The following is a 25,813-nucleotide window of genomic DNA, read 5'->3' as shown; positions in this document are numbered from 1 at the left end:
CAGTGAGGGACTTACAGCCAGACCAGGTAATTCCAGGCAGGTGAACTCATTTCTAGAGTTCTCCAGCTGAAGGCCAGGATTCCTGCCCGGGCTACCTTTCCCAGACCAGCTCTGCCCTGGCCCCAGGTAAAAGATCTCTGGCAATGCCGAATGGCAGAAAGGCAGGTCTGTGAGTGATTCACAGTTTGAAACTGGAGGTTCCTCGCCTACTCCACACAAGGATTCTCACTTTGGGTGAAGCTCTAGTACAGAGACCCAAGAGCACCCTCTGCAGCTTCGTTCTGACCCCAGGTGCGTCTGGATGCTGGCCGCCTGAGGTGTCACAAAAACAGTCTGAAGGCCACATCTCCTCGCTGGCTGGTTACTGTGTGTTTTCGTATTTCAGGTATCTGATTAGCCGTCCTGGGAGTGGCAGTGTGTCCAGCAGTTTTATCCGGTGTTTTCCTATGGCCTTCCGAACCCGCAGCCGGCAGAGGTGAGCCAGGGGTCTTGGAGGTTCTGGAAAGAGGAGAAAATGGATGGGAGATGCACACTTGTCATTTGTACTGAGCAAGGGGTGTGGCCTGTGAGTTCAGCCAATGATGGGGCTAAGTCCAAGAGGGGTGGGTATTTGCTGCTGGGAACTTCAGTCTCCGAAGTTGGAACTAGCAACGTGCCTTTCTATCTTCAACCTGCACAGATCTGCACAGACCAAAGTGGTCGAGGTAAACGCCACACCCACTTCCCAGGTAAGGCTACCTGCCCCACCCAGGATGTCCTTGGGACTCATGCTTACAACATCGTCTTTTGATTCTTTTCTTCACACACAACTTGGATCCCCAAACGACTGGTCAGAATTTGACCTCTCAGGTATCCGCTGAGGAACTTATGTGGGGCTCCTGCTATCACTGAGAAGCCAGATGAAGCTGGCAGACTGACAACAGAAGTAGGAGACTCCTTGCAGGCTGCAGACTCCTACTTGGTTGTTCCTGGACACCCCTGGAATACCTTATGGTCTGGCGTTTGCTCAGTTGGGAGGTGGGGATGAAGAAAGGCAGAAGCGTGCATCTGGTGATTGGGTAATTTATTTGTTTATCAGCTAAAACAAGTCATTCATTTATGCATGATCCATCCATCCATTCAACAAACACATGCGGGGCCACAGATGAAGCGGTACCTTCTGGAGGATATGAAGAAGGTTCCGCACATCTGAGAGGGGTCCGGAATCTACGTTCTTCATGAGGGACGGAAGCCAAGGCATTCCCAGTAGGGAAGATGGCAAATGCCTGCCTAGCCCAATTGCGAGACCACAAGACCCTCTGGGGTTTCTGACAAATACCTGGTGTCCCCGCCACTTCTGACGTCAGGACTTGAGCCTCCCTCTAGGAGGGTAGGCCTTTTCTGTGGAGAGGGAAGCAGGTAGCCCAAGACCCAGAGAGTCTGGGGGACTGGGCTAGCCTGCTTTCTCCACAACACAATGATGTCGACCTCAGAACACCTAGTGCAGGAGTGGGTGGAGAGCGAGCCAGAGAGAAGTGGCTTTAAAATAACCAAGGCAGGCCTGAGAACTGTGTACCACCTGTTCCCAAGTGCTCACTACAGTCCTCTGCCCCTGGGGTCGAGTCTAGATGTGAGAGATGGCCCTGTTCTTAGGTCTGTATTTGGGTGTGGCTCACTCCACCCTCTGGTGGTCTGGGATCATGGTGGCAGCAGCCCATGACTTGGTTAGTGAAGGATTATGACAATCTCTATAGCAGTGGCTGAGTGGATGGTAGATAGATGACCCCTGACCCCTGCTGCTGCTACCCACTAACTTGTCAAAGACATCAGCTGAGAGTTGTTCACCCAGATGTGTGCCCAGTGAAGATCCTATAGTAGTTAGGGCTCAAGGGAACCGGTGGAATCAAGGAGGAATTGGGCACATCAGAAACTGGTGTTAAGGATGGGAGCAGTCTTGGTGGCATGGTGATAACCTACCACAGACCAGTCCCTGTGTTACCTTCCTGACAGACAAATGATCAGGGTCTAGCCTCCTGGGCCCAAGCTAGCCAGACGTCATCATCTAGTGCTAGAAGGGTTAGGGCCATGAACCTGCCTTCTTTCTCTGTTCAGGGGTGAGAGACCATTCTCACAACCACCCTCTGTCCCTACAAAGGCTGCTCCAGGTGACCTGCAGAGCATCAACTCTGGTGTGCCTGAAATCTACTGGGAATGCAGGCTCCAGATCTGCACAAAGCTGCCCATAAGATGAGATCTGGGTGCTGGGCAGTAGATCCACAGCTCCCTCGGGGTACCAGAATTATTTCAAACAGCCTGAAGTAGGGAGTAATGTTACCAGGCCTGGGCTGGCATCTACCTAGATGTGTGACTTTGGCTCAAATGATATACTCTCTCTGAGGCTGGATGCCTTTATCTATCACTCCAGGAGCCACCAGCACATTGAGCGGGCACGGCAGAGCAGGGCCGGGCACAGCCTGTACTGGCATGGGTCACACCGCCTGAAGTCTGAGTCTCTGTGGGACAGAGGCTAAGCTGGCAGCAGCAGCCACAGCCCTACCTGCCTTCTCCTTGATGATGGCCCAGTCCTCAAAGCTGTCAATGTGCTCCTTCAGCCGGGAGCACAGCTGCACATTGCCTACGTAGTCCAGAAGGACGTCGATGATGGGTCCTGCCCAGCGGCTTACTTCCGGGGCTGACAGGAACTCGCAGAACTGAAAAAGGAACACAGCACTCTTAGGCGATGCCAGAGAGGTGGTGGGGCAGCTGTCTAAGATCTGACCAGGTGCCTTCTACGAACTCCTCCTCTCAGTGTGGTCCTCTTAGCACGGCATTTGTCACCTGGCATGCAAGACAGATGAGTCGGGCTGGTCCCCTCACTTCTCTGAGTTTCAACTTCCTTGCCTATAAATTGTGCATATGACATCCATTCCAAGGCAGTTTTTTTAAAAAAGAATATAAACTATCTTGTATATTTTAATTTATTATTATTTTGGACTGAGAATGAACTACTGCATCATTCAATGCTCTCTGACAGATCAAATCACTGACCCTCTTTTATACTTTATCTTTCAAAAGTTATTTTATTCTTTTAATTATCTGCATACATGTATGTGAACATATGCATGTGAGCGTGCGTGCCCCCACAGGGCAGGGGATTCCCTTGGAGGTGGAGTTACAGGTGGTTGTGAGCCACCCATGGTGGGTGCTCAGAACCCAACTCCAGTCCTCCTCAAGAGCATCCCAATACACTGCTGAGCCATGTCTCCGGGCTCTGATTTGCTTTTTTGAGATAGGCTCTCACTAAGTTGTTAAAGATGACCTTTAAGTTACTCTGCAGCTTGGGCTAGCCTCAGACCTGCAGTCCTCTTGCCTCTGGGGTTACAGATAGGCCTACATCACCTGATGTGAGCCATGGAGTCTGTCCCTGGTGAAGATGCTCGCCACAGGTTCATTATCCACTTGCCATAACCACTCGCTCAACCTGCTTCGGAAGTACGGTTATTAACCTGCCCGCCCTTTCCTGACACCCGCCTGTCCCTGCCCCCCCAATGCACCTGCACCACACTGGGTGCCTTGTCGTCCACTGGATGGAAGGTGCCGAGTCGTTGGGGAGGCGGGTGCGGCCCGTTGCCGTACATGCAGGAGAAACAGGACTCGCCGTCACAGCCGAGGTCCATGAGGAACTTGAGCAACGACAGGCATTTTATAGCAAACATGATGGTGGCGGGGAAGGTGGTGGGGTGCGTGGCGATGTAGGCGTCGATGTTGGCGCCGTGGTCCAACAGCAGCTGCATGGTGCGCAGGCAGCCGTGGCGGATGGCCACGAGCAGGGGGCTGATGATGTCGCAGTTGGGGTCGGCACCCGCCAGCAGCAGCAGCTCGGTGGCATACACGTTGTTGTTAACCACGGCAAAGTAGAGAGCAGAACTCCGACGGTCCTCGTAGAGTCGCGAGCGCTCGGGCGCTAGAGGCGCGTTCACGTCGAAGCGCGCGGCCAGCAGCACCTCCAGCACAGCGTCGTGGTTGCGCTCGGCCGCCAGGTGCAGCGGGCTAATGCCGCTGCGGCGCACTCGCGTGCGGCTGGTCACGGGCAGCAGCATCTGCACAATCCTGTGGGGACAGCCGGGCACACGCGGGTCAGGAGACGGCACGCTTGTGCATGGCCTGGCCAGCAGAGGGCGCCTAGGGGCCAACCATGCTCAGTCGGTCTGTTCTAGTCACAAAGCCAAAATGGGGTGGAGCTGGCTGGTGAGTTCTGGAAAAACCTCAGCCAGATGGTCTACGGTGGACTCCAGCCTAAATAAAAGATGTTTGTGGATGGGGAGGTGATGGCTTGGAGGTTAAAAGCTCTGGATGATCTTCCAGAGGACCCAGTTCAATTCCCAGCACCCACGGGGCAGTTCACAACCGTTTGTAACTCCAGTTCCAGAGGACCTGAAGCATTCTTCTGATGACCACAGGCACCAAGCGTACACGCGGTACATGAACATACACGCAAACAAAACATTGATCCACTAATAATATTCCCCCAGGAATCCCTTGAAAGTGGCAGGAAGCCCCCGCACACCCACTGAAAGCCCACACTACTCTGTAGGAGTGGTAGATAGAGTTGGGTGCTGAAATCTGGTACCAGACCCTGCCCTGTGTGGGAAGGAAACACTGAGAATCCGGTTTGATGGTTATGAGAGCCCATAAAGCATGTCTTGTTGTCCCCACTCCACAGATGAGAACAATTGAGGCTTCGAGCGGTTAAGGAACTTATGAGGAGGGGCATTTTGGGACTGAATTGTCTTTCTTCTCTCTCCTGCTACACCGGTATCTGATGGAACCTCTAGACGTGGTGAGGGGAGGCACAGAACCAGAAAGGGAGAAAAGTCTCAACCACTCTGTCCCCATGTCCTGCACTCTTCTCTCATACCAGATGCAGTTTTTCCCCTGGCTGTGTCACCTGTTCCTCCAGTCCCTTTGCCCATTTTTGACAGGGAGCGCTCAGCCAGCCACCGCCAAGGCTGCAGCTCCCACCATCCTGGCTCCTGGCCGCTGGATCGGGCTCTGATCTCAACATTCCACCTACTAATCTTCAGAGTTCTCCTAGGGGACCTTTGAGATTGCATTCCTAAGAGTCTTTGACTTCCAGAGGAGAAAACCCAGAGAAGGTGCGGAATTCCCAAGGACACACATCCAGGAAGTGAGACCGCCAAGGTTTGAATTCGGATTGTCCGATCCTTTAGGCTACGCTCTTAACTACTCTCCTCCTTCTGGTGTGGCAATCAGGGTGACAGCTGATAGGTCACGGGGTTTGACAATTCTCACAGCGCATTAACTGGCCTGGTCCATTTTACCCTCACTGTAGCCCTATGGGGTACCCAGGGCAAGCTTTGTCTTCTTTTTAACAGACATTGCTCAGAAAACCAGTGACATACTAGAGGTCATAGGATAAATAGCTCTAAGGCTTTGACCCAAGACCCCTCATCTCAGCTCTTGACCCCAGGACCCCTCATCTTGGCTCTTGTCCCCTGAATCCCTGACACCTTCTAGAACAAGCACTTACACTGTTGATTTCAGTCCCTGATTCATCCAAGCTGACAGGTGACCTCACAGCCTCCCTGTGTGGCTCTAAGGAGGAGGCCATGTTGGGGGAGGGGGAGGAGAAAGCAGGTGCCACCAGGCCAGTTCCCATGTCTCTTGCTTCCTGGCACTGCCCTTGCCTCTGACTTCCTGGAACTGGGAAGCCAGCGACCTCCCGCTGGACTCTCCACGGGCAGCATTGTTATCATCAGTGATGCCGAGTTTGGCTAAGATCTGCCTCAGAAACCTCAAAAGGAAATTCACACACTCAGGGGAGCTAATTGCCTCCTAATTTCTATTTGTGCAGGCTCCAGGGGCTTGACCTCCTCTTCAGAGGTGCTGGTCAAAGGCAGGGCTGGGGCCTCTGGACCACCGCCATGACCAACAAATGCAGGGTAACAGCCGTGACTCGCCCAAGCACGGGAAAGAACAGGGACGGGGCGGGCTGGGCGGCTGGCCCATGGTCTGGGATCTCTGCAGGCCCCAGCTGGTCTCCAGTGATTCCCTGCCCAGGCCAGGAAAAGGGGCAGGAATGTGGGAACTTGACAATATCTGTCCTGAGTCCCAGAAGCATCCAGTCAGCAACTCAGTGAGTCATCAGGTCACTGGTTACTCCTCTAGGACTACAGCACTGAAGGTTGCTGTGCTGGGCTGGGCTGACCAGCTCTACCATTTTACAGAAGGTGGAAATGGAGACCCCGGACTGCAGAAGGGAACCAAATGGGTCTGGAGAAAGACAGGCAACAAGCCAGGGCAGAGTGGAGGCGCTGGATGAGACCCAGGGCCAGGATTTTCTGTGATCCCCACCTCTTTTTAATTAATTAAGTTATTGGTCTCTTGTGAGCCCGGCTGGCCTCAAACTCACCCAAAACCATGAATGGCCATGAACTTCTGATCCTCCTGCCTCTACCTCCCAAGAGCTGACATTTACAGGAGTGTGCCACTGTGCCTGCTCCCACTTCTAACCATGGAGGGCACCCATGTGGACAACCCAGGAAGCAGATGACTCTCCCCTACCAGGTCATGGTGTGGGCAGAGAGCAGGAAGTAAGCAGGTGACTCTAAGAAATAGGCTGGATTTGCTGACTTCTTTCAGAAAGGCAAACAGACACAGCCCAGGGCTGTTTCTGGGAGGCACCGGCAGCATCTGGCAAGACGTCTCGGGCAGCTCAGCAGTCTCTGACTTTGGACCTCAGTCCAGGCCCCCTTAGTATTAAAATCCCCCTCTTGTTGCCCTAGAGCTGGGGTCCCGGTAAAGACACTAACTACTCCAGCGTGTGTGTGAGTGTGTGTGTGTGTGTGTGTGTGTGTGTGTGTGTGTGTGTGTGTGGTCTTTCCATGAGTACTGACCAGAGTGCTGGTGGCTTGCTTCAGTCCTGCCCAGGAGCAGCGAGGAGATGTTCAAGTTAGCTGTCATTGAGGGGAAGGGTGTTATGGGACAGTTTAGACAACAAGGAAGCACCAGGCTCAGAACCAGCTGGACCCGCTTCATGCTGGGTCATCTCAGGCAGGGCACTAACCTCTCTAAACCACACCCATTAGACCAAATCATGACACAATGACAATGATCCCTACGGCTACCCTTCACTGAGGCTACACTTCACCTCCTCTAAGTCTGAATGAATAAGCCACCGTGCACTGACGGGGTCAGTGCCAGGCATCTACTCTGTGCTGCTCAGGCTAAGGTGTGAGGTGTTACCTTAGCCTCCAAAGCAGGCTTGGTGAACAAGATGGTGAGGTCATGCTTTGCAGTGTGGGTACAAAACCCACCTTGCTAGGGTGTTTGAAGAATAAAGAAGCTGAGAATGCTCGGCTCGTGGGGTCATGTTTGAATCATAGGAGCGGCTGTGAAGAAAAACCCTTGTCAGCATTCACGCTGTCACATAAAAACTAGCCACCACCGCTACCAACACACTGAGCCATGCTGCCAACCCTGACATGTGTGTAACACATATCACACATGTGCCAAAAGAATATTTAACGATGGTGGGTCAGACGTGAACACCAAAATACAAGCCCGTGTCTTCTATTGGCCGCAAGAGAGGTGCTAAGCTCCAGGAACTCACTCAGGCACCATGTAGAAACTCTGGCATCCCGCCCCAGGCCTACCCAATGCCGTAAACTGGTCTAAGGTCTCGGCTGCATAGCTGAAGTCGGGAATCCCTGCTTTCAGGGCCCTTGGTTGCATTCTTGTCCCGCTCACCAGGTCTTTGGAAGTCTACCCATGCTGCTGGTCTTCCGCTCATAAAGTCCCTGTACTACACTGTAACTGGACGACAGAAAATGTGCCCTCAGTGACTGAGGGGTGGGGCTAGGCTCCTCTTTCAGCCGTGCCCCAGTACCCCTCACCCTATGTGCCGAAGAACAGGCACATCTGGCTAATGGCCACAGGTCCAGGCGCTGAACTCCCGGCCCTGGTTAGGCAGTGTTTTGGCAGGTGGCTGAATGCCTATGGAATTGTCACATCAAATCCCTGCTCAGCCGTGGGAGGCCAGCGTGGGGAGGGCCTCTAATGCCACATGCCCAGAGTGTGAGCAAAGAGCCACGACATAGCCAGGTGGCAGAGGCTGCCAGAGATACAACTTTAACCCCTCGCTGGACAGCCCTTGGGAAACAGGGAAGCCTGAAGTTCCAAGGGATAGCATAGGTGCCTGGGGCTTTTGCTTCTTTTTCTGAGGATGTCCCTCTCCGCCTATATACCTTTTGCCTTACTGACAACGCCAAACATAATCCGTTCTCTTTCTTCTGGCATCCTGAGTAGTTAGAGCATTTCCCAGTTTGGCATCCCAGGTACACGCCAGGGGTTTTCTAATAATGTAAATCATCTTTCCACTACACCGCTGTGCTTAATGTTTCCTTTGAAAACCATTCAAAGAAAAAAGATGCATTTTAAAAACTGTCTTTTAAAAGTAATGAAAATTGTCTAAAATGGAAAAAAACTTGCCAGGGTCCACAGTTGGGAACCACCCAACCAATAGGAAAGCGTCTGACCTCAGGGGCTTTAGTGCGAGGCCTGGGGGCTGGCCCATTGAGGCACAAGGCTCTTAGCTTCCTGGGTACCAGTTTCTTGTCTGTAAAAGGAGCCATCATGGCAGACCTGTATCTCAGAGCTCGGCAATGAGACCACACTTTGGAAATGATCAAAGTGTCTTCAGGAACAACCAGCATCCCACCTGCCAAGCCTCCTTTCCCACCCATGTGTGAGTGGGGAATTATTAGCAATGGTCCCTTGGTTGAGTGGGGTGTTGGAGGTTCCAGAGAGAAGCTTACTCCATGGTGTGTAAACTATCACGATGATCAATTTCATGCTACCAGAGAGGGGAGCAAGCATGTTGTCAGGGCGGTGCTGGCAATGGCCTTGCGTTCTGCTTCAGTGCTTATCAGTGCTTTTACACTGGGGCCACCAGGCAGCTTAGGTCTGGATGCTCGTTCATCATGCTGTGGTGTGTGTATGTGTGTGTATGTCTGTCTGTCTGTCTGTGTGTGTGTGTGTGTGTGTGTGTGTGTGAGAGAGAGAGAGAGAGAGAGAGAGAGACAGAGACAGAGAGAGACAGAGAGAGAGAGACAGAGAGAGAGAGAGAGAGAGAGAGAGACTGAGTGTGCACACCTTCCCCTCCTATAGATTGTTTCTAGAGAAGTTGAGCTTCTCCCACCTGAACATGAAGTGCAAAGAGAAGCCCAGGGATTGGTCCCTCTGCATTGCTGTAGGCATCCCCGGCTGCTTGCTAGGATGTCCTGCAAGTTATTTCTGCATCCTCCCACCCCAACAGCAACAACAAACCAGTCATGAGATCATATTCCTCTCTGCTCCCTAAGTAGGATTAGCTGGGTCATTTGGAGCAGGTGAATTCCTGCCACCTACAAGCTGTGTGACTTTAGACCAGTCATCAACCTCTATTGATCTTAGCCTTCTCATAGTAACAAAAAGAGGTCACCATGGCCTCCACCTCAGCAAGCCCTTAAGAGGATGAGCTGGCCATGGAAGCAGTGGTAGGACCACACATACAAGCTTGTGCTCTTGTGAGCATGGTGGTTGTCACATGGGGTCACTGCATCCCTCCACAAGGAGAGTACCTAGCCTTCATACTGACAGCCTCTGGCCTTCCTGACCCTGAGGGCAGACTCAAGCAGGTGCCCTGCCCCACCCTGCGTTCACTGGGCATCCCTAGAGAAGAACTGTGCTGTGTATGGCGATGGCCGTACCCGACTGACCTGTAGTTGCCCTTCTTGGAGGCCACATGCAGGGGAAGCAGGCCATCCTTGTTGGCTTTGTTGGCATCAGCGCCCTGTGAGAGAAGAAACTCCACCACGTCTTCGTGTTCATTCTTGCAGGCCTCGTAGAGGGCCGACGCGCTGTCGCTGGCCTGTGTGTTGATGTCTGCTCCTGGAGGGGAAGAAGCAGAGCCGTGAGTGACCAGCGATTCCGCCATAATTCAGTGCCACTGTGGTGAGCACCCCTGAGCTAACTGCTGTGTGCAGCGCCGTGCCTATACTGTCTAAATCCACAAGGAACCCTGGGAGGTCCAAGCTAAGCTAAGTTTTTTATCACAGAGCAATGACTACGCTGTTTTTCTGTATTCATATAGAACTCATTCACAGACCAGGATTCAGGGCCTGAAAGGACCCAGGATGAGCCTCTCATAGATGTGAAGCCAAACCTGAACCCACATAGTCGGAGCATAGAGACCAGACCTTCAGCCTCCACTGTGGAAGGCCCTAGGCTGTGCCCTCACAGCGGCCTCAGCTCCAGCTAAGCACAAAACTCCCAAAGGAAACCCCATTGCCTTTGTTAGCAGAATTTGGGGTTGATGGATAGTTGGCCAGTTGATCAGTCTGAGGTATCATCTCATGTAAGCTGGCCTTGAATTCCATAAGTAGCCAAGAACAATGTTGAACTTTTGATCCTCCTGTCTCTAACTCTACAATGCTGGGGTTACAGGCACATACCAGCACACTAGCGTGTACAGCGTTAGAAACTGGCCATGGGCTCGTACAGGCTAGACAAGGACTCTACCAAGGGAGCCATGTCCCCTGGTCCTGGGTTTGTGTTGTTCTCCAGGAGAAACAAGAGAGAAATGGTGTCTTTGCTCCTTGTAAGCTTCACTGAGCAACTGGAGATATGGCTCAGTGGCAAAGATTATGTCCTGCTAATTAGAAGGGACACTGGGTTCAGTTCCTAGCACCCACATAGTAGCCACAACTATCTGTAACTCCAGCTCCAGTGGACACAATGCCCTCTTCTTGTCTCTGTACTTACACTCATAAATACATCATACTACACACGCACACGCGCACACACACACACACACACACACGCATGCACGCACACACGCACACATGCAATGCACACGCACACCCTTTAAAAAATAGTAAAAGTAAAATTTAAAAAAGCAAGGAATCACTGAGCCACGCTGGCAGGAGGGGGACTAATGCCTGGTGGCAGCCTGCCTTCTCAGTCTTTTACATCTTCTGCCTCCCATGGGGTGTGAAAGAGAACCAGCATGCATATGACTTCCCTGCAGAGGGAAGTAGGCCTCATGCTGCAGAAGCAGACGAGCTGACGTGGCTCCTGAAGGCTGAGATCAAAGCCTTGTACCAACCACAGCTCCTCTCACAAGGCCTTGTGCTTGCCTTGGCCTCTCTGATAACTTCATTTTCAATAGCAGTGGAAATCTCTCTGGCCTTGAGAAAACCGCACAAGCCTCAGCAGTCCATTGGGACCATTCAAGTTTTGTTTCATGACTCCTAAGTTCTGGGGTCCTAAGTAGCTTTTAAAAGCCTCAGTTTACCTTTTGTTGACCAGGAATCATGGTCCCACCCTCTCATGATTACTATGAGATGTAAATAAAAACAATAGACTCATAGTACCAGGCTCACAAGCTGCTCAACCGATGCCAACTGTCTGGGCAGAACTCAGGACAGAGACTGGCCCTGCCCTTTCCTCAGAGGGAGAGTCCAGGGGTACCTTCAACAAGCCTCTGGGTCTTGGGGTCAGGCTCCCCAGCAGGCCCAGGCTTGCCAGCAAAGCAGCCTGCTCAAACAAGGAAAATATTTATGTAGGAACCGGCTTTCGACCCCCATGAAGGGAGCAGGTCCCTGCCTCAGTGTCAGCATGGGACAAGACAGCTGCCTGGAGAGGGGAGTCCCCTCACCCACTGTGCCCTTACATGGCCTGCTGGCCTGGGTTCCAGGACTCTGCCTTGGCCTCTATGTTCTTAGAATGTTCACCGCAGATTTATCCCTGACTACGAGCCTCATTCTGTCCTGACACACACTATGGATGTGACCTCTTGTCCCAACAAAGGCCCAGGGGCAATCTTCTAGGCTGAGACCCTGTGGAGCGGTGCAGGCTGTATGCAGACACAAGTCAGGCTTCAGGTCCTCATAGTGAATAGTCGCTTAGCCTCTCAAGCCTCAGTAGCCCCATGTGGAGCTAGGATAATGCCCAGCTCACATTCCACCCATAGGTCCATTGGCAGGAGGTCTGACACGCAAAAGGTCCCCACCAGTTTCTTGCAGCGCAGCTCCAAGGTCTGCATAGTCTCAACCTCCCCAGTCTTCAAAAGGGACCTTCCTTCCATTGGGAGTGAAAAGAAATCCCTGGGGCGTTTGTGTGTGTGGGGGGGGGGGTTGTCAAAATACAAGCCGTGGTCTTGAGGTCTTTGCTACAGGAACATCATGGTACAAGCAGTACTATTTTAATTTCCCCAGTTAAGATTTTTCATGGGAAATTAGGGTAGAGACCTGGGTTCAGACTCCTTGTCTATCACTAACTTACTGTGTGACCTTGAACACTTACTGTGTGACCTTGAACCTTTAGTTTCAATCATGTGCAAAGCAAGGATGTGATCTCCATCTGAAGTCTTCCGGCCCCACGATGTGACGTGGCAAAAAAGAATAGTGGTTGGGGCATCAAGAGTCCAGGAATCTAGATAGTTCTACAGCTAATTCTGTAGATAAGTCACTTCCTCTTTCCAGGCCTCAGATTCCTCTTTTGTGAAAGGGGATGTTGTTCTGGACCAGAGAGGCTGTAAGCACACTGACAGCACCTCTGCTGAGCCTGAACACAGCCTCAGACTGCTCAGTACAGCTCTGCAGGGCCCTGGATAGAGAGAACACCCCCAAGATGACCCCAGCACAGCTTTCCTTCCCAGCTGACCTCTGAGGTCCTTGCCAGCTGTGTCCCCTGACCACTCACCATGTTTGGCCAGGAACCTCAGGGCCTCCAGCTGCCCGCTTTGGGCAGCCACAAACAAGGGAGTGATGCTGTAGACATTCTTGGCCTCCACCTTGGCCCCACCGCTCACCAGGATCTCCATGACCTCCAGGTCATTGCGGGAGACAGACTCGTGCAATGCAGTCCAGCCCCGGTTGCAGCGGTGGTTGGTGTCTGCGTTGTATTGCACCAATATCCTCACAGCCTCTGCGTTCTTACGCTCACAGGCTGGACCAGGCAGAAGACAGACAGTCAGTGTGGCCCTGAAGATTTGGCAGTCGGCTGGGTTAATCCTCCCAACTGCCCTTGGAGAATGCAATGTCAGTACCTACATCGATAAATAAGCAGGGTGAAACAGAGAGTGACTGACGTGGGGTCACACCGAGAGTAAATGTCAGAAGTGGGATTCAAACCCAGAGAGTCACATCCAGAGACTCTCTGAATATGCTGAAGTATCCATACTTTAAAGGATACCATTATCCTTTTCAAAGGTATATCAGACACTAGGCCTGAAAGAATCTAGGCAACAAAAATTCTCATTTAACTGGGGTTAACTCCATCTCTCTCATCCTCCACAAACCTCTCCTTCAGCTTCTTCTGTCAAAAAAGACCCTGAAGGTGCCCTTGGCGCTGGTCCATAGTTCTCACCTGGGAGCTATAGAGGGCATTGAAATCACCAAGGCATATGAGCTCTAGAAGCCTGTGGGGCAGTATACATGGGGAGCATCTGCCTATGGTGTTTCAAGGAGGCTCAGTGCCTCACCTCATAAGCCCTGGTGACCTCCCTGTAAACCACATGGCAGAGTCTTCCTGGAGGAGGCTGGGGGATAGGCCACAGGAGGCAACACACAGGACACAGGAGCCTGGGGCTTTGGTACATGACAGAACCAAGCTACTGGCTAGTACCAAGTCTACTTCCTATGGCTCTCTTTGGGACACCTGAGGTCCCAGATAACACTTAAGGGTCCCCTAGAGGACCCTTCCATGTCAGGTTCGGGTGCCTACTCTCTGGTCCTCACTGCCTACAGAATATTATGTGTATGAGATGTCAAACCCACAGGAGATCTGCCTTATGTATAAAATGGGACACTAGCAACATTTGCTGGGTGTGGAGATGGATATGGAGGCCTAAGGAAAGTGCCTTGCCCACTGCACATGCGCTCAATAGGTGCCAGCTAATTGTGATGGATTAGCTAGTCGTTGACACTGGGTCTGTTAGTGCAGCTAGTGCACACCTTTGAGGTGGTCCTGAGCCAACCAGGAGGCTTGCTTTGCTTACATCAACATAACAGAGTGCACACATCCCCTCTCCTATCTTCCGGCCTTTGCCTATGCTGCTCCACGAGCTTGGCCAGCTGTTAAATCCCTTCCTGCTGGGGTTCAGGTCAGGCATCCCTCCAAGAGGCACCCACTCCACACATTCCCACCCCACCTTTTGCCATGCCCGCCTGGCTTCTGGACTTCCAGAACCTAGAGACTTACCTTTGTAGAGTGGAGTCTCCCTGGACTTGTTAGAAATGTCGGGCTCTGCCCCTGCCTGGAGCAGCGTCAGGAGGCAGTCCAGGTGCTCCCTACATGTGGCCAGATACAGTGCTGTCTCCTCCTGCAGTGTGCGCTGGTCAATGGCCCCTGGGTAGGCTGGGGAAGAACAGCAGATCTGTGAAGGAGAGAGCCACACTCCCCGCATGCTCTGGCTTCCTCACAGTTCTGAACAAGGGTGTGGAGCTGCTGCTTCTGCAATCTATCAAGCCCAGGTGGCCTTCGTCTTGCCTCTCGTGGTCCTGCTTGGGTTCCTAGCTGTAGAAATGCATCTAGAGGCCACCTCCTCTGGGAAGCCTTCCCAGGTTGAGCCCCTAGCTCTGAAGTGTCTACTTTTCCCTTGCTCTCTTAGCCACTGCTAGCACGCCCATATCTCATGTAACTTCTTCTCTTAGCGTGGCTGGCGGGAGTGAAGACCAGTCCGTGGCCAAGGCAATACCTGCCTGTTGGTACTATTAATTCTAATCTTTTGGAACAGGAATATGGGATTTGGAGATGGGGCAGGGCTCGCACAGGGTCCCACAGTTGGTGGGGACAGCCTTGGCAGTACACAGGCAAAGTTGTGGTTCTTTCCACATCAAATCATCCCCTGGAACATTCTGGAACAAGCTGACAGAGACTGTCCCAGAATTCAGTTCTTCACTCTTTCTTCTCTAGAAATTAGGTTTTCTTGTCTGAAAGTCGTGGAGAGACGCAGCAGAGGCAGCGGTAGGGGCAGGGGCCTGTCCACCCTTCCACCGAGGGAGAGCCTCTATCCCTGCTGGCCCTTCAGAGATGGCCCTCACCTTTCTGCAGGATCTTCAGGCAACCCAGCTGGCCGTAGTAGGCCGCCTCATGCAGCGGCAGCCAGCCCTCCTTGTTGGGCTCTGCCAGATTCTTCCCATCCTGGATCATGACCTTCAAGGCTTCTTCATCCCCTTCCTTGATGGCCTTCAGCACGGGATCCATAGGCCTGTGGGAGCAAGTGGCAGACGTAGGCAGAGGCTGGGTCAGGGGGCCTGTTTCCCGAGGGCAAACAGGACCTGCTGGAGGGTAGGAGCCAGTGCCTGCTGTGGAGTCCCTCATTCCTGGGTATTCGGTCTGTTCTGGGACCAATGCTTCTGCCCTCCAGCTCAGCGGATGTAAGAGAACTGGGGTGGGTCCTCTGCAGCCCTGTGACTTTCTGTGGCTGAAGCTAATGTCACACCCAGACTATTCCTACCAAGGGGAATCGGGCACAGACAGTGGCTAACAGCTGCAGCGGCATCTGCAGTAACCGGGGGCCTTTCCCAAAGATGGACCAAGCACAGCCACCTACAGGGCTGAATGACTGCAAGAACTCCCAGAGGCATGGACCTGCCAAGGCGCCTCCCTTCACCGTCACCGCAGCCTTCCCATCTCCCCATCGAATCCATTATCCCTACTCCCAGCTGCTGCAAAATGACAGTACTTGAAGGATTAATAAATTAGAAGCTTTCACAGTTTAAACCTTCTAAATGTCAAAAGATCTCAAGGCTAGAGAGAGGGGCATCTTTGTTTGGCTCACTGAAGGCAGTGTGTCCATTTATTCATTTGCTAGTTCATTTGTCTGTTTGCTGGAATCCCTTCCCTTACTGAGTCAGTAGGGACCATGGCTATTTAGGATCCTGGGATCAGGGGCAATGATGACTTTGAGGGGAGTCTCCAGGACCAGCACTCAAACCCTCCCTGCTGCTTCCTCCAGCAGGCAACACTTCCTCCTGCCACTCAGCCTCTGGGTTATTAATAGCTGATGGGTAAAGACAGAGACTCAAGGACAAAGGACTAACTAGCCAGTGAGATCCTCAAGGTCCATCAACACCATCACAGCCACCTGCTTGACTTCCACTCAGGAGCAACCGGATCGAGCCCATCAGTCCCGGGGAGGGCCCCATGGGGTATGTGGCCACTGCTGAAGTGGAAGGGAGTGGGCTGGCTGGTCCTGTGGCCTTCGTCAGGGAGGTTACCACTATGTAATGCTCGCTATCTGACCCACCAGCTGGAGTGAGTCTCTCGAGCTGGGGTTGGCAGACCCTGGGGCCCTCAGTGTCACACTCTGACAGCTTCCCCATGAGCTCAGACCAAGTTCCCACCCCAAAGTGGGGAGGTTATCAGGCATGTTAAATTACCTAGGACTAGCTGAACAGGGCCTTGGAAGATCACGTAGTCCTTTCCAACCCTGTCTTGCAGAAAAGGGAGACTGGGGACAGCCCTTCTTGGGGGGCACATGCAGGGGTGGGCAGGCCCTCCTTGGGGGGACATTCAGGGAGGGCAGGCCCTCCTTGGGGGGACATGCAGGGACAGGCAGGCCCTCCTTGGGGGGACATGCAGGGACAGGCAGGACCTCCTTGGGGGGACATGCAGGGGTGGGCAGGCCCTTCTTGGGGGATATGCAGGGGTGGGCAGGCACTCCTTGGGGGGAAATGCAGGGGCGGACAGGCCCACTTTGGAGGGACAAGCAGGGGCGGGCAGGCCCTCCTTGGGGGGGATATGCAGGGGTGGGCAGGCCACTTTGGGGGGACACGCAGGCAGTTGTACTGAGATTATAACTGAGGCTTTCTTTTGTGTCAACCCGAAAGTCCCAAGGATAATGTGGTGCCTGCAGGGTTTAGAGAGGCCAGGAATGAGAACTGGCCAGCTGACTCCTCTTCTCTGCCACACAGAAATGGGTCTCACCAAGGGAATCTTTTTTGCTTTTAACTGCCACCCTGGAGTTCAGAACAGGGGAAAGCACTAGCTCCTAACTATACCATAAGCTCAGTGCCCCACGCAGAACCCTCTCCTTTGGCTCTGATTAGTCCTGGCCTTTGGCATCTGGCACTAAATAAAGTGTTGTGGGTGGGGATTTAGATGTGCACAGATGAGCCCCTGGAGGTGGCCTGGGGAGATACAAGACAGGAATAAAGAGAAGTGGAAGCCAGCCCCTAGTTCTTCCCCTGGTCCTTTGACCTTGCTAGGGCCTCAGATTCAGAGTTTCCATGGAGCTCCTCCAGCAGCGGGTCACAATCTCTGGAGATAGCTTAGGGGTCAGTCCCGAGCATAGCCTGAATGCCACTCCTAGTGGGCATCAGTCTTATGTCCAGCTCAACGAGAGCACTGGAATCTAGGGGACACAGCAAGAAGGGGATCTAGGGCTATGAATCTACCCCTCTCCCTGCTTCCCCCAGTGGAGGTGTGAGCTTGATGGGGCCAGGTGAAGGGGTCACTTACGCCATCTGGGAGGTCTTGAACAGGCTGCTGCTATACTTCTGCATGACCCCTTGGAACAAGCCCAGGGGTGCGTGAGACGGTGCACTCTCAGGAGGCGAAGACCTGGAGGGTACAGAGCTGGCGTGAAAGAGAGAAAAGTACTCTGCATAGGAGAAGCGGGTCATGCTGGAGGCAGGAAAGAGGATGGAGAGTGAGCTGGGAGAAAGAGTCTGAGTGACAGACAGACACAGGGCTCTGAACCAAAGCAGATGGCCGGGTCCTCTCTGTGTGCTGGACACAGCTGCTGTGTCTCTGGATTATTTTTGGCCCTTGGAGGAAGCCCTTAGAGATTTAAATGACCATATAAGACAACAATGAGGTTAACCTCACCCCGCCCCCACCGCCCCCCCTCCTCAGCCAACCACAAGGGAGCAGATATGAAGCAAGGTGACATTCTTCACTGGGGAGGGTGTGAGAAGTGGCCGGTGGCAGGAGTCAGGCTGAAAGGCCATGGGGGTCTCAGTGGGGCTGGACAAGAGATTCCTGGGCAAGCAAGGGAACAGGAGAGCCAGTCTGAGAAGTCAAGGCACGCAGCCTTCTCCCTCACCTTGCTGGCTTCTCCTAAGAGTACAGTGTGCCCCATAGTCGTCGTCTTGGGACACAGCAGTCTAGAAGGTAACACAAAAGGGTGTGTTCGGAAGGTCAGACAGGGTTTCAAACCCGTGTGCTACTTGCTATGTGACCTGGAGACAGGCTCATTTTCTCTGTGCCTTAGCTCTCCCATGTATAGTGGGAGGAGAGCATTCCTGTCGCAAGAGCCTGTGTGAGATGCTTAGCTGGTTCATTCTAGAGCACAGTGTCCCTCAAAGGCTCATGTGTTATAGGCTTGTCCCCAGTACAGTAGTATTCAGTGCCATGGCTTGGGGAAAGGATTGGATCAAGAGGGTTCTCTTCTCACCCTTGGATTTTGATCCATTGACTGGTTCAGAATTGGATGGTGTGACAGGTAGCTTTAACTGTAAGCTTGGCACAGCCTGGAATCATGTAGGAAGAGAATCTCAATGAGATTGCCTAAATCGGGTTGACCTCTGGGCATGTCTGCAGGCCTTGTCTTATTTAAGTCAAATTGATGTGTGAAGACCCAGTCCACTGTGAGTGGCACCATTCCCTAGGCAAGAGCCCCTGAACCGTAGGAGACCAGTGAAGTCAAGGTGAGCACACATAGGCAGCCATTTCTCTCTGCTCTTAGCCACGGCTGTGATGTGACCAGACATCTCAGGCTTTCCTGTGGTGGTGGGCTAGAACCTGGGGGCGTAAGCTGGAGTTAACCCTCTTTCTCCTAAGTTGCCTTTGTCAGAATATTTTTTATCATAGCAACAGAAATGAAATGAGGACTTGTAGCTTCATGGGGAAGCAGTGGAAATATAGGACCTGAGATCCAGTTGGCAGGAATCTTGGCCCTTGTCTTAGTGAGGGTTTCTATAGCTGTGGTGAAACCCCCATGACTGAAAAAACAAGCTGGGGAGGAAAGGGTTGATTTGGCTTACACTTCTAGATCACAGTCCATCATTGGAGGAAGTCAGGACAGGAGCTTTAACAGGGCAGGAACTGGAGGCAGGAGCTGATGCAGAAGCCATGGAGGAGAGCTGCTTACCGGCTTGCTCCTCACAGCTAGCTCAACCTTCTTTCTTATAGAACCATGACCACCGGCCCAGGGATGGCACCACCCACAATGGGCTTGGTTCTCCCCGATTAATCACTAATTGGAAAATGCCTTACAGCTGGATCTCAAGGAGACATTTCCTCAACTGAGGCTCCTTCCTCTCTGATGACTCTACCTTGTGTCAAGTTGACCCACAAAGCAGCCAGCACAGCTCATTTCTCTCTCTTTCGTTGCTCCCTGGCTACTGTAAGGCAAGCAACCTTCCAACTCATGTGTTTCCACCACCACGAAATCCTGCTGCACCTCAGGCCTGTAGCAGGGGGCTGCTGGCCGTGGGTGAAGCCTCTGAAACTGTGGACCTGAGTAAATCCTTTCTCCTTTAATCCGTTTCTCTCAAGCTGTAGTCCCCAAGGTCACCTGGCACGGACACAGAGGGGACTCTAGTCAATGCTTCATTGTTTTCACTATACTGAGCCTCAGTCCCCTCTACCAGAAGGGCTGGGAGAAATGTGACAGTCATTCCAATCTGGTCTTCTCTGGGGCTTCAGGGGTTTTTCATCTTCTAGCAGGTCAGCCTTGGTACCAAGCACTCCCTACCTTGCTGCCTGGAGACAGGCTGGAGACTATGTGTGGAATTTAAGGATCCTGACCTTATAAGCCAGAGCACGGCCTCCAACTCTGTGGATCCCTCAGCAAAGCCAGGCTGTGGTGCAGAGGAGATGGCCAGGAGAGAGAAGTGGAGAGGAGGCTTGGTTCAAAACAGGCTGGAGGCCTGTCCACCTTCGTCTTCCTTGCTTGCATTGTCTTTCTCCAGCCCCAACTCATCACACCCTTCTACACAATCTTTGAGTTGTGTAAGACACCTGGTGCATCCATTTAGCAATTTTCATTCTGTACTTATTAAGGTGGGCGTTAATATTGCTGCCTTTTACAGATGAGCAAGCTGAGAGTGGGAACTATCCAGAATCCCACACAGCAGGTGAGCAGAGCCAAGGGGCAGACCGCCCCTAAGACCCCTCCATCCTCCAGAGCCTGGCTTCTTCTTGCCTCCTAACCCTGCCCTCAGCTCCGTGACCTCCATACTGGTTTTGTGCCTTTGAATGTGTACAGATTCTTCCTGAACTTTGTGCCTGTTTCTTTGCTTGCAAAGTGGGGTCAGGACAGATCTTGGGGTTCATCGCTGCCTTTGTGGTTTAAGAAGCTCAGCTTGATATAGATCCAAGAGCCCCCAGCCCTGATAAGGATGTGTACAGCCTGTCTCACTTGACCTGTTGCACAGGCCCCATGTTCCCCTCTCTCTTCCCAGTCCTTGGAAGGCAGCTTTGACTAGGCTACCTCTGTAGTCAGCAAGTCTGAGCTCTCCATGAGACCCTGGAATTCCCGGTCCATGTGGCCTCTAGATATTGTCCAAATATGCACAGTAGTAAACACTGCCACATTCACCTAAAATGGGGACCCGTCCATGTGACGTGATAACAGGAAGAAGGGTAGCCGAGATGAGGAACCAAAGCTGATGCAGTGCAATGCCACGGCAGGGTCACAGGTCTCCACCGTGCAGGACAAATCTCACAGAGTACCCTCCTGATACCTCCCATGGCAGCACGGGTGTGCCATTCCCATTCTCCCCCATAAAGAAAGAGACATGATGGATTCAGCGATGTGCCAGCCCTCGCTCTGTCCCAAACCCGGTGGCAGGGACTGGGCTGGTGGATCATGTATTATTATGGATCCTCAAATGCTCAGAGGCCACCTGCACGTGACAAGGCCACACACCCACAGAGCTGCAGGGAGGGGTTGAGAGCAAGGCAGGAGAACTTGTTCTAGGAGTCCTGAAATTAGGGTCAGCAGTGTGACTGCTCACAGTGCCCAATCTCCGAGTCTCAGGCTAGATGGGAAGCCAAGTGACTTTTGTGCTTTCAAAGCAAAGTAGAAAGACCCACTTCCCCTCTGCTGGCTGCGTGAGGGGAATTCCCAGCAGAACCAACCACTGGGTTGAGTCATCTTGGTTGAGAGGAACATGCTTCCGTGGGATGTGGCTATAGGGTTATGAACTAAAAGAGGTCCAGGTAGGGCCTATCTGAACCGCAACCCCCACCCCCACCCCCACCCCGCTGAAACACAGCAAGCATCGCCGCTGTGCCGACCCTTCTGGGTTGCCATGCACCTTTAGGCTTTGCCTTCTTCAGGCTGCAAGCTTAGGGAGGATATGACCAGATGCCAGGATGTACACAGGCTGTGTACAGCAGTTGCAGTAGCTTGATTGGAATCATCTGCAGCTATGCAACCCATCCCAAGCAAGTCCATCTATGCATCCCACCCCAAGCAAGCTCATCATTTATGCACCCCATCCCAAGCAAGTCCAGGTTTATGTTTCCTTCCCTGGTCTCATCTGAGAAGAGCAAGCCTTCAATAAAATGAAGGCATTTGAAGGCTTTGAAGACCAGCTCCAACTGGCCACTGCTGGTCCATCCATAATAACCTCAGATTTTCTACATCAGGGATATATGGACCCATTTCCCCATTGGACAGGGAGCTGGATATGCCTCTTGGGAACTCTTGGGGGCCATGCTTGGCAAATGACCTTCATGACTGTTCAACTTGTCCATTCACCTGGCAGTGGGGAGAAGGCTCTATAAAGAGACCTTATGTTTGATTGGCTGTCCCCTTATAGCCATCTTTTTCTAGGACCCCATACTCCATTTTGAAGACAATGACACATTACATTGCCAAAGTATGCTCTTGGTTTTGAAGTGTGTATTTGCCTAAAATTATTCATTAGATACCTACCATAACAAAGGCACTGAGACACAGTGATCAATGTCTCCTCATCCCCAAGAAGTCATCATAGAAATGCTCTCAGGAGAGTTTCCCAGCATGACATGAAAGCTGGTCTGTGAAGCTGAGGCAGCCATGAGGTTGGGGCCTCAGAAACTCACCTAGGGAATAGCTGGAAGTGAGTGCAAGCCATGGGGGGTGGGGATGGCTCGAACGTACCACATCATGTTTGCCTTTTGCAAGAAGACTACACGGGGCCTGGAGTGTGCAGCAGAGCGTTTGCCTAGCAAGGGCCTGGATTCCATCCCCACACCAAAAGAGAAAAAAAGATGAAGAAAGTATCCCTCAAGATGAGCAAGCTTTAGCTATTGCCGTTTTGAGAAGGGACAGTAATAAGAGATCAGGGCAGGACTCTCTGAGCTGGGGATATCCAATCTGAAGTCGTGGCACATCCAGTAAATGACACAGAAAACCCTTGAACCTCCAGATTCACCGTTTTCCAGTTCCTCTATTTTGTCCTTCTATTCACCCATCCCCTTGTTTATAAGTGACCATTTGGTACATGGTCACGACTAGGGCTTCTGGGAGCATATGAGGGATTTGAGAACCCCTAGAATCTCACAGGTTGCTGACAGAAGCAGGCACACAAGGTTTCCAAGTAACATCCAGGACCATCCATGCAGGAACCCCAAGGACAGACAGTAAGTACCTTCAGCCTGCTTCACCTGGAAGTGGTTAGTGCAGGACTCACTGAGAAAGAGAGAGAGCTAACCTGAGAGTCCCTGGAGCCTGTGTGGTGTCCTGGGTCTATTGGATGATATTGGAACATCCCAAAATAAATGAACAGGGCTCATAGGTCTTGTCCTCCCTCTAACTTCTAGCCCTGTTCATGGGTCTGTAGGAACCCTAGACCTCTGTGGCTGTGGGAGTGATGTCACAAGGCTGAAGCCCGCCCTCGAGGTGGGAGGCAAGAGAGCGGAAGGAGCATGGCTCTGCAGAATCAGCAGTGCCTACGGACTGCTCAGCCCCGTTGTGCCCCTGCTTTGTTGATTGTGAGAAGACAGAGACACAGCACAGCTCTAAGTGTGCATGTGTCTGTACTCAAGCACTGGGGTGGGGGGTGAGGTGTTGCTTTTGGGAGCTTGCACCTTGTGGATGGTCAAGGTGCTGTCAAGGGACAGATCCAGATGAAGGCTGCCTGACCTTGAACAAGCAGTTTCACTTTGGTTGGGCCCCACGAGGCTGGACAGATTTAAATGCCCCAGTGTGTTTCTACCTCCTTATCTCACAGAAGGGGGCAGTTCTAGAGCTCAAAGTCGTGAGTTCTAAGGACATCTCCCCAGAAGGGCCTCCTGAGTTAGGGAGGATGCTGCAGGACCCCAGAGATGCGTGGCGCCTATAGCAGTCCCATCTACGTCTCTGTCTGGTCCTCTCCTAAGAAAGAGGAACCTGTGTGTGACTTGAGCTAAACCAGCCAAAACAGGAAGTGCATGAGCCAGGTCCTGCACAGAGTTTCTGAGGCCTCAATGGGATGTGGTCAGGGTCAGCTTAGGAGCCTGAGGTCTTATCCTCCTCCCCACTGCCCAAGAAGCCTGCCTGGCATCCTCGTGGAGGGGACTCTCAGAATAAGGTGCCCTGGCCTTGGCACAGCCAGTTAGATACAGGTGAAATAACATTAGCAAGGAGCAATGTGCATTGATATAAACACTGATAGCTGTCACCCAGGGACAGGGCTGGCATGCCTCATCTCCCACGTATGTGTCATGTCAACCGTGGCTCATATTAGCGAGATCTGTACATTAAAGTTGTTAGAAGAGGGAGCAGAACTGTTGAGAGAGTGGTGGGGGGGCTTTCCCAAGGTCAAGGTCTCATAGGGGCCACTGGTTGCTGAAGACACAGATCTGAGGCCCATGGCTCGCAGTCAGCCACCACCTGCTACAGCAATTACTGCCCCCACACGCCTGGCCTCTAACACACACAACCTTGGCTGGGGTGGGGGGCAGCAAAAGCATCTCCACTGTTTATACATTTCTTTCCTAAAAGCACTTGAAGAGTAAATGCTAAGTACCTTTCCAGCTGACCCTGCAAAGACGGTGTCCCCTGGATCAGTACTGGCAGCCACTGGCCACACATGAGCACTCAGACCGTGGCTGATGTGAATGTGAAATACACATGATGTTAAGAACTTGACAAGAGATAGTTAAGCCTTATGTATTTTATGTGTGTGTGCGGGGAGGGGGCACCTGTGTGTTGAGGTACCCGTGTGGAGGTCAGAGAACAACTTGTTGCTTCTTTCTTTTCACCAGGTAGGTACCAGGGTCAAGCTCAGGTCACCAGTCTTAGGAGACTGTGCCCACTGAGCCATCTCACCAGCCATTCATGTAAAATGTCTATATTGGTGATGACAAGAAATGAAGATGCTTAGTGGGATCGGGATCTGTCCCTGGCATTTGAATTGGCTTTTGGGAACCTGTTCCCCATGCTGGGTTGTCTTGCCCAGCCTTGATGCAGGGGAGGAGCTTGTTTCTGCCTCAGCTTGATGTGCAAAGCTTTATTGATGCCCATAGGAGAACTGCCCCTTTCTGAATGGAGACGGATAAGTGGATGGCGGGGTAGGTGGGAGGCAGGGGGAGGAAACTGGAAGAGAGGATGGAGGGAAAACTGTAGTCAGCATGTAAAATAAATGAAAAAAATTTAATTAATAAAATATAATTGTGGGTCATGGTTGTGTATGCCTGGATTCTCAGCAATGGGGAGACCAAGGCTAAGAGTGTGAGGCTAGCCTGGGCTACACAAGTGAGACCCAGATCAGCTTGAGCTTATGCAATTTGACAGTGTTACAAAAATAAATTTTTATAAAATGATGTAAATTTTCACTTGCATCTCCGACTATCTATGTGGCACTGTGGACTCAGTCTGTGGCTTTTCACAAGGCCTCAGGTCATAATGTTAGACAGTCCAGAGGCTGAGAAGATGAGGTGCCAGAGAGATAGATGCCTTCTGCTGGGCAGGTGTGTTTTCAGTAGACACTGGCCAGCTGGAGCAGGAAGCCCTAACCCCACTCTGAACAATAATCCCCTGTATTCAGGCATAAATCAGTAGGGAAGACCATGTCTGGGCTTTGGAGCTAGCCAATTCTAAGTTCCTAGCCTTGTGACCCTGGGTCAGTTAGTTATCCTTAAGTTTCAGTTCCCCAACATAGAGGCCATTTAAATGGTCCTTTAGAAGATTTTTTTTAAATGGAAGCAAATAGAATCAACCACAAGAGAGCATTGGTCCGACACTCAGGGAGTCGGCCAACTTCAGATAAAAATTATTTGAAAAACCTGTCTGTTCTGAACCGTACATACAAACTGTTTGCTTGCTATTATTCCCCAGATGATATAACATGACAGTTAGTTACTTAACATTTGTATTTGTTATTAAAAGTGACATAGTGGTGACTTAAAATATACAGTTGGGGTAGGCATAAGTTATATAATATTTTAAGTGAGAGCCTTGGGCCACAAGCATCCTGGATCCCATTCCACTGTGACACCAAGAGTGATTTTAGATGACAAATGCGGTCCAGTGAAGGGCCAGATATCAGGATATTTTGCTTCACTATGAACATCCTGGGGCATCTGAAGCTTGAGGAAGGCCCTGAGGTCCTTCTTCCCTTCATCGGCCTGGCCTCGCTTACCTGGTCCATGGGTGTAAATGGCCTGGCTGGGGGCCGGTCTGAGGGGACATAGTGGTCTCAGCAGGGGCTGAGCCTCGAGTCTTGTCTGCCAGGCTCTGCTCGATGGCCATCTGGAGCAGCTCCTCCTCGCTCAGGCTGCTGTACAAGCTGTATTCCTCCTGTCCAATGGCACGCTGGCTACCCCGAGTGGTGATCTCGGTCGCCAT

At 52.0% G+C, this 25,813-nt stretch overlaps 1 protein-coding gene across 1 annotated transcript; it reads right to left on the bottom strand.

Annotated features, from left to right (window-relative positions):
* Nucleotides 1–347: 347 nt before the first annotated feature.
* Asb2 (ankyrin repeat and SOCS box containing 2) lies at nucleotides 348–25,813 on the bottom strand. Its single transcript, XM_038337932.1, has 9 exons — nucleotides 25,608–25,813; nucleotides 17,509–17,610; nucleotides 15,087–15,253; nucleotides 14,245–14,400; nucleotides 12,745–12,990; nucleotides 9,759–9,930; nucleotides 3,534–4,089; nucleotides 2,537–2,690; nucleotides 348–498 (listed from the first exon to the last, which is right to left on the bottom strand). The coding sequence occupies exons 1-9, from the start codon at nucleotides 25,811–25,813 to the stop codon at nucleotides 362–364; spliced, it is 1,896 nt and encodes a 631-aa protein (XP_038193860.1). The 3' UTR covers nucleotides 348–361.

This window comes from Arvicola amphibius, chromosome 7, assembly GCF_903992535.2.
Source record: "Arvicola amphibius chromosome 7, mArvAmp1.2, whole genome shotgun sequence".
In the NCBI taxonomy this organism is placed as follows: domain Eukaryota; kingdom Metazoa; phylum Chordata; class Mammalia; order Rodentia; family Cricetidae; genus Arvicola; species Arvicola amphibius.
Note: the sequence above shows the minus strand (reverse complement) of the source record. Positions and strands in the feature narration are given on the sequence as shown.

Excerpts from the sequence above, each read along its gene's own strand:
- Asb2 (XM_038337932.1), bottom strand. The coding sequence starts at position 25,813 with ATGGCGACCGAGATCACCACTCGGGGTAGCCAGCGTGCCATTGGACAG. Across the intron at positions 17,611-25,607 it reads CATTTACACCCATGGACCAG|GTCTTCGCCTCCTGAGAGTG; the intron begins GTAAGCGAGGCC and ends TGTACCCTCCAG. Across the intron at positions 499-2,536 it reads CATCATCAAGGAGAAGGCAG|AACCTCCAAGACCCCTGGCT; the intron begins GTAGGGCTGTGG and ends TCCTCTTTCCAG.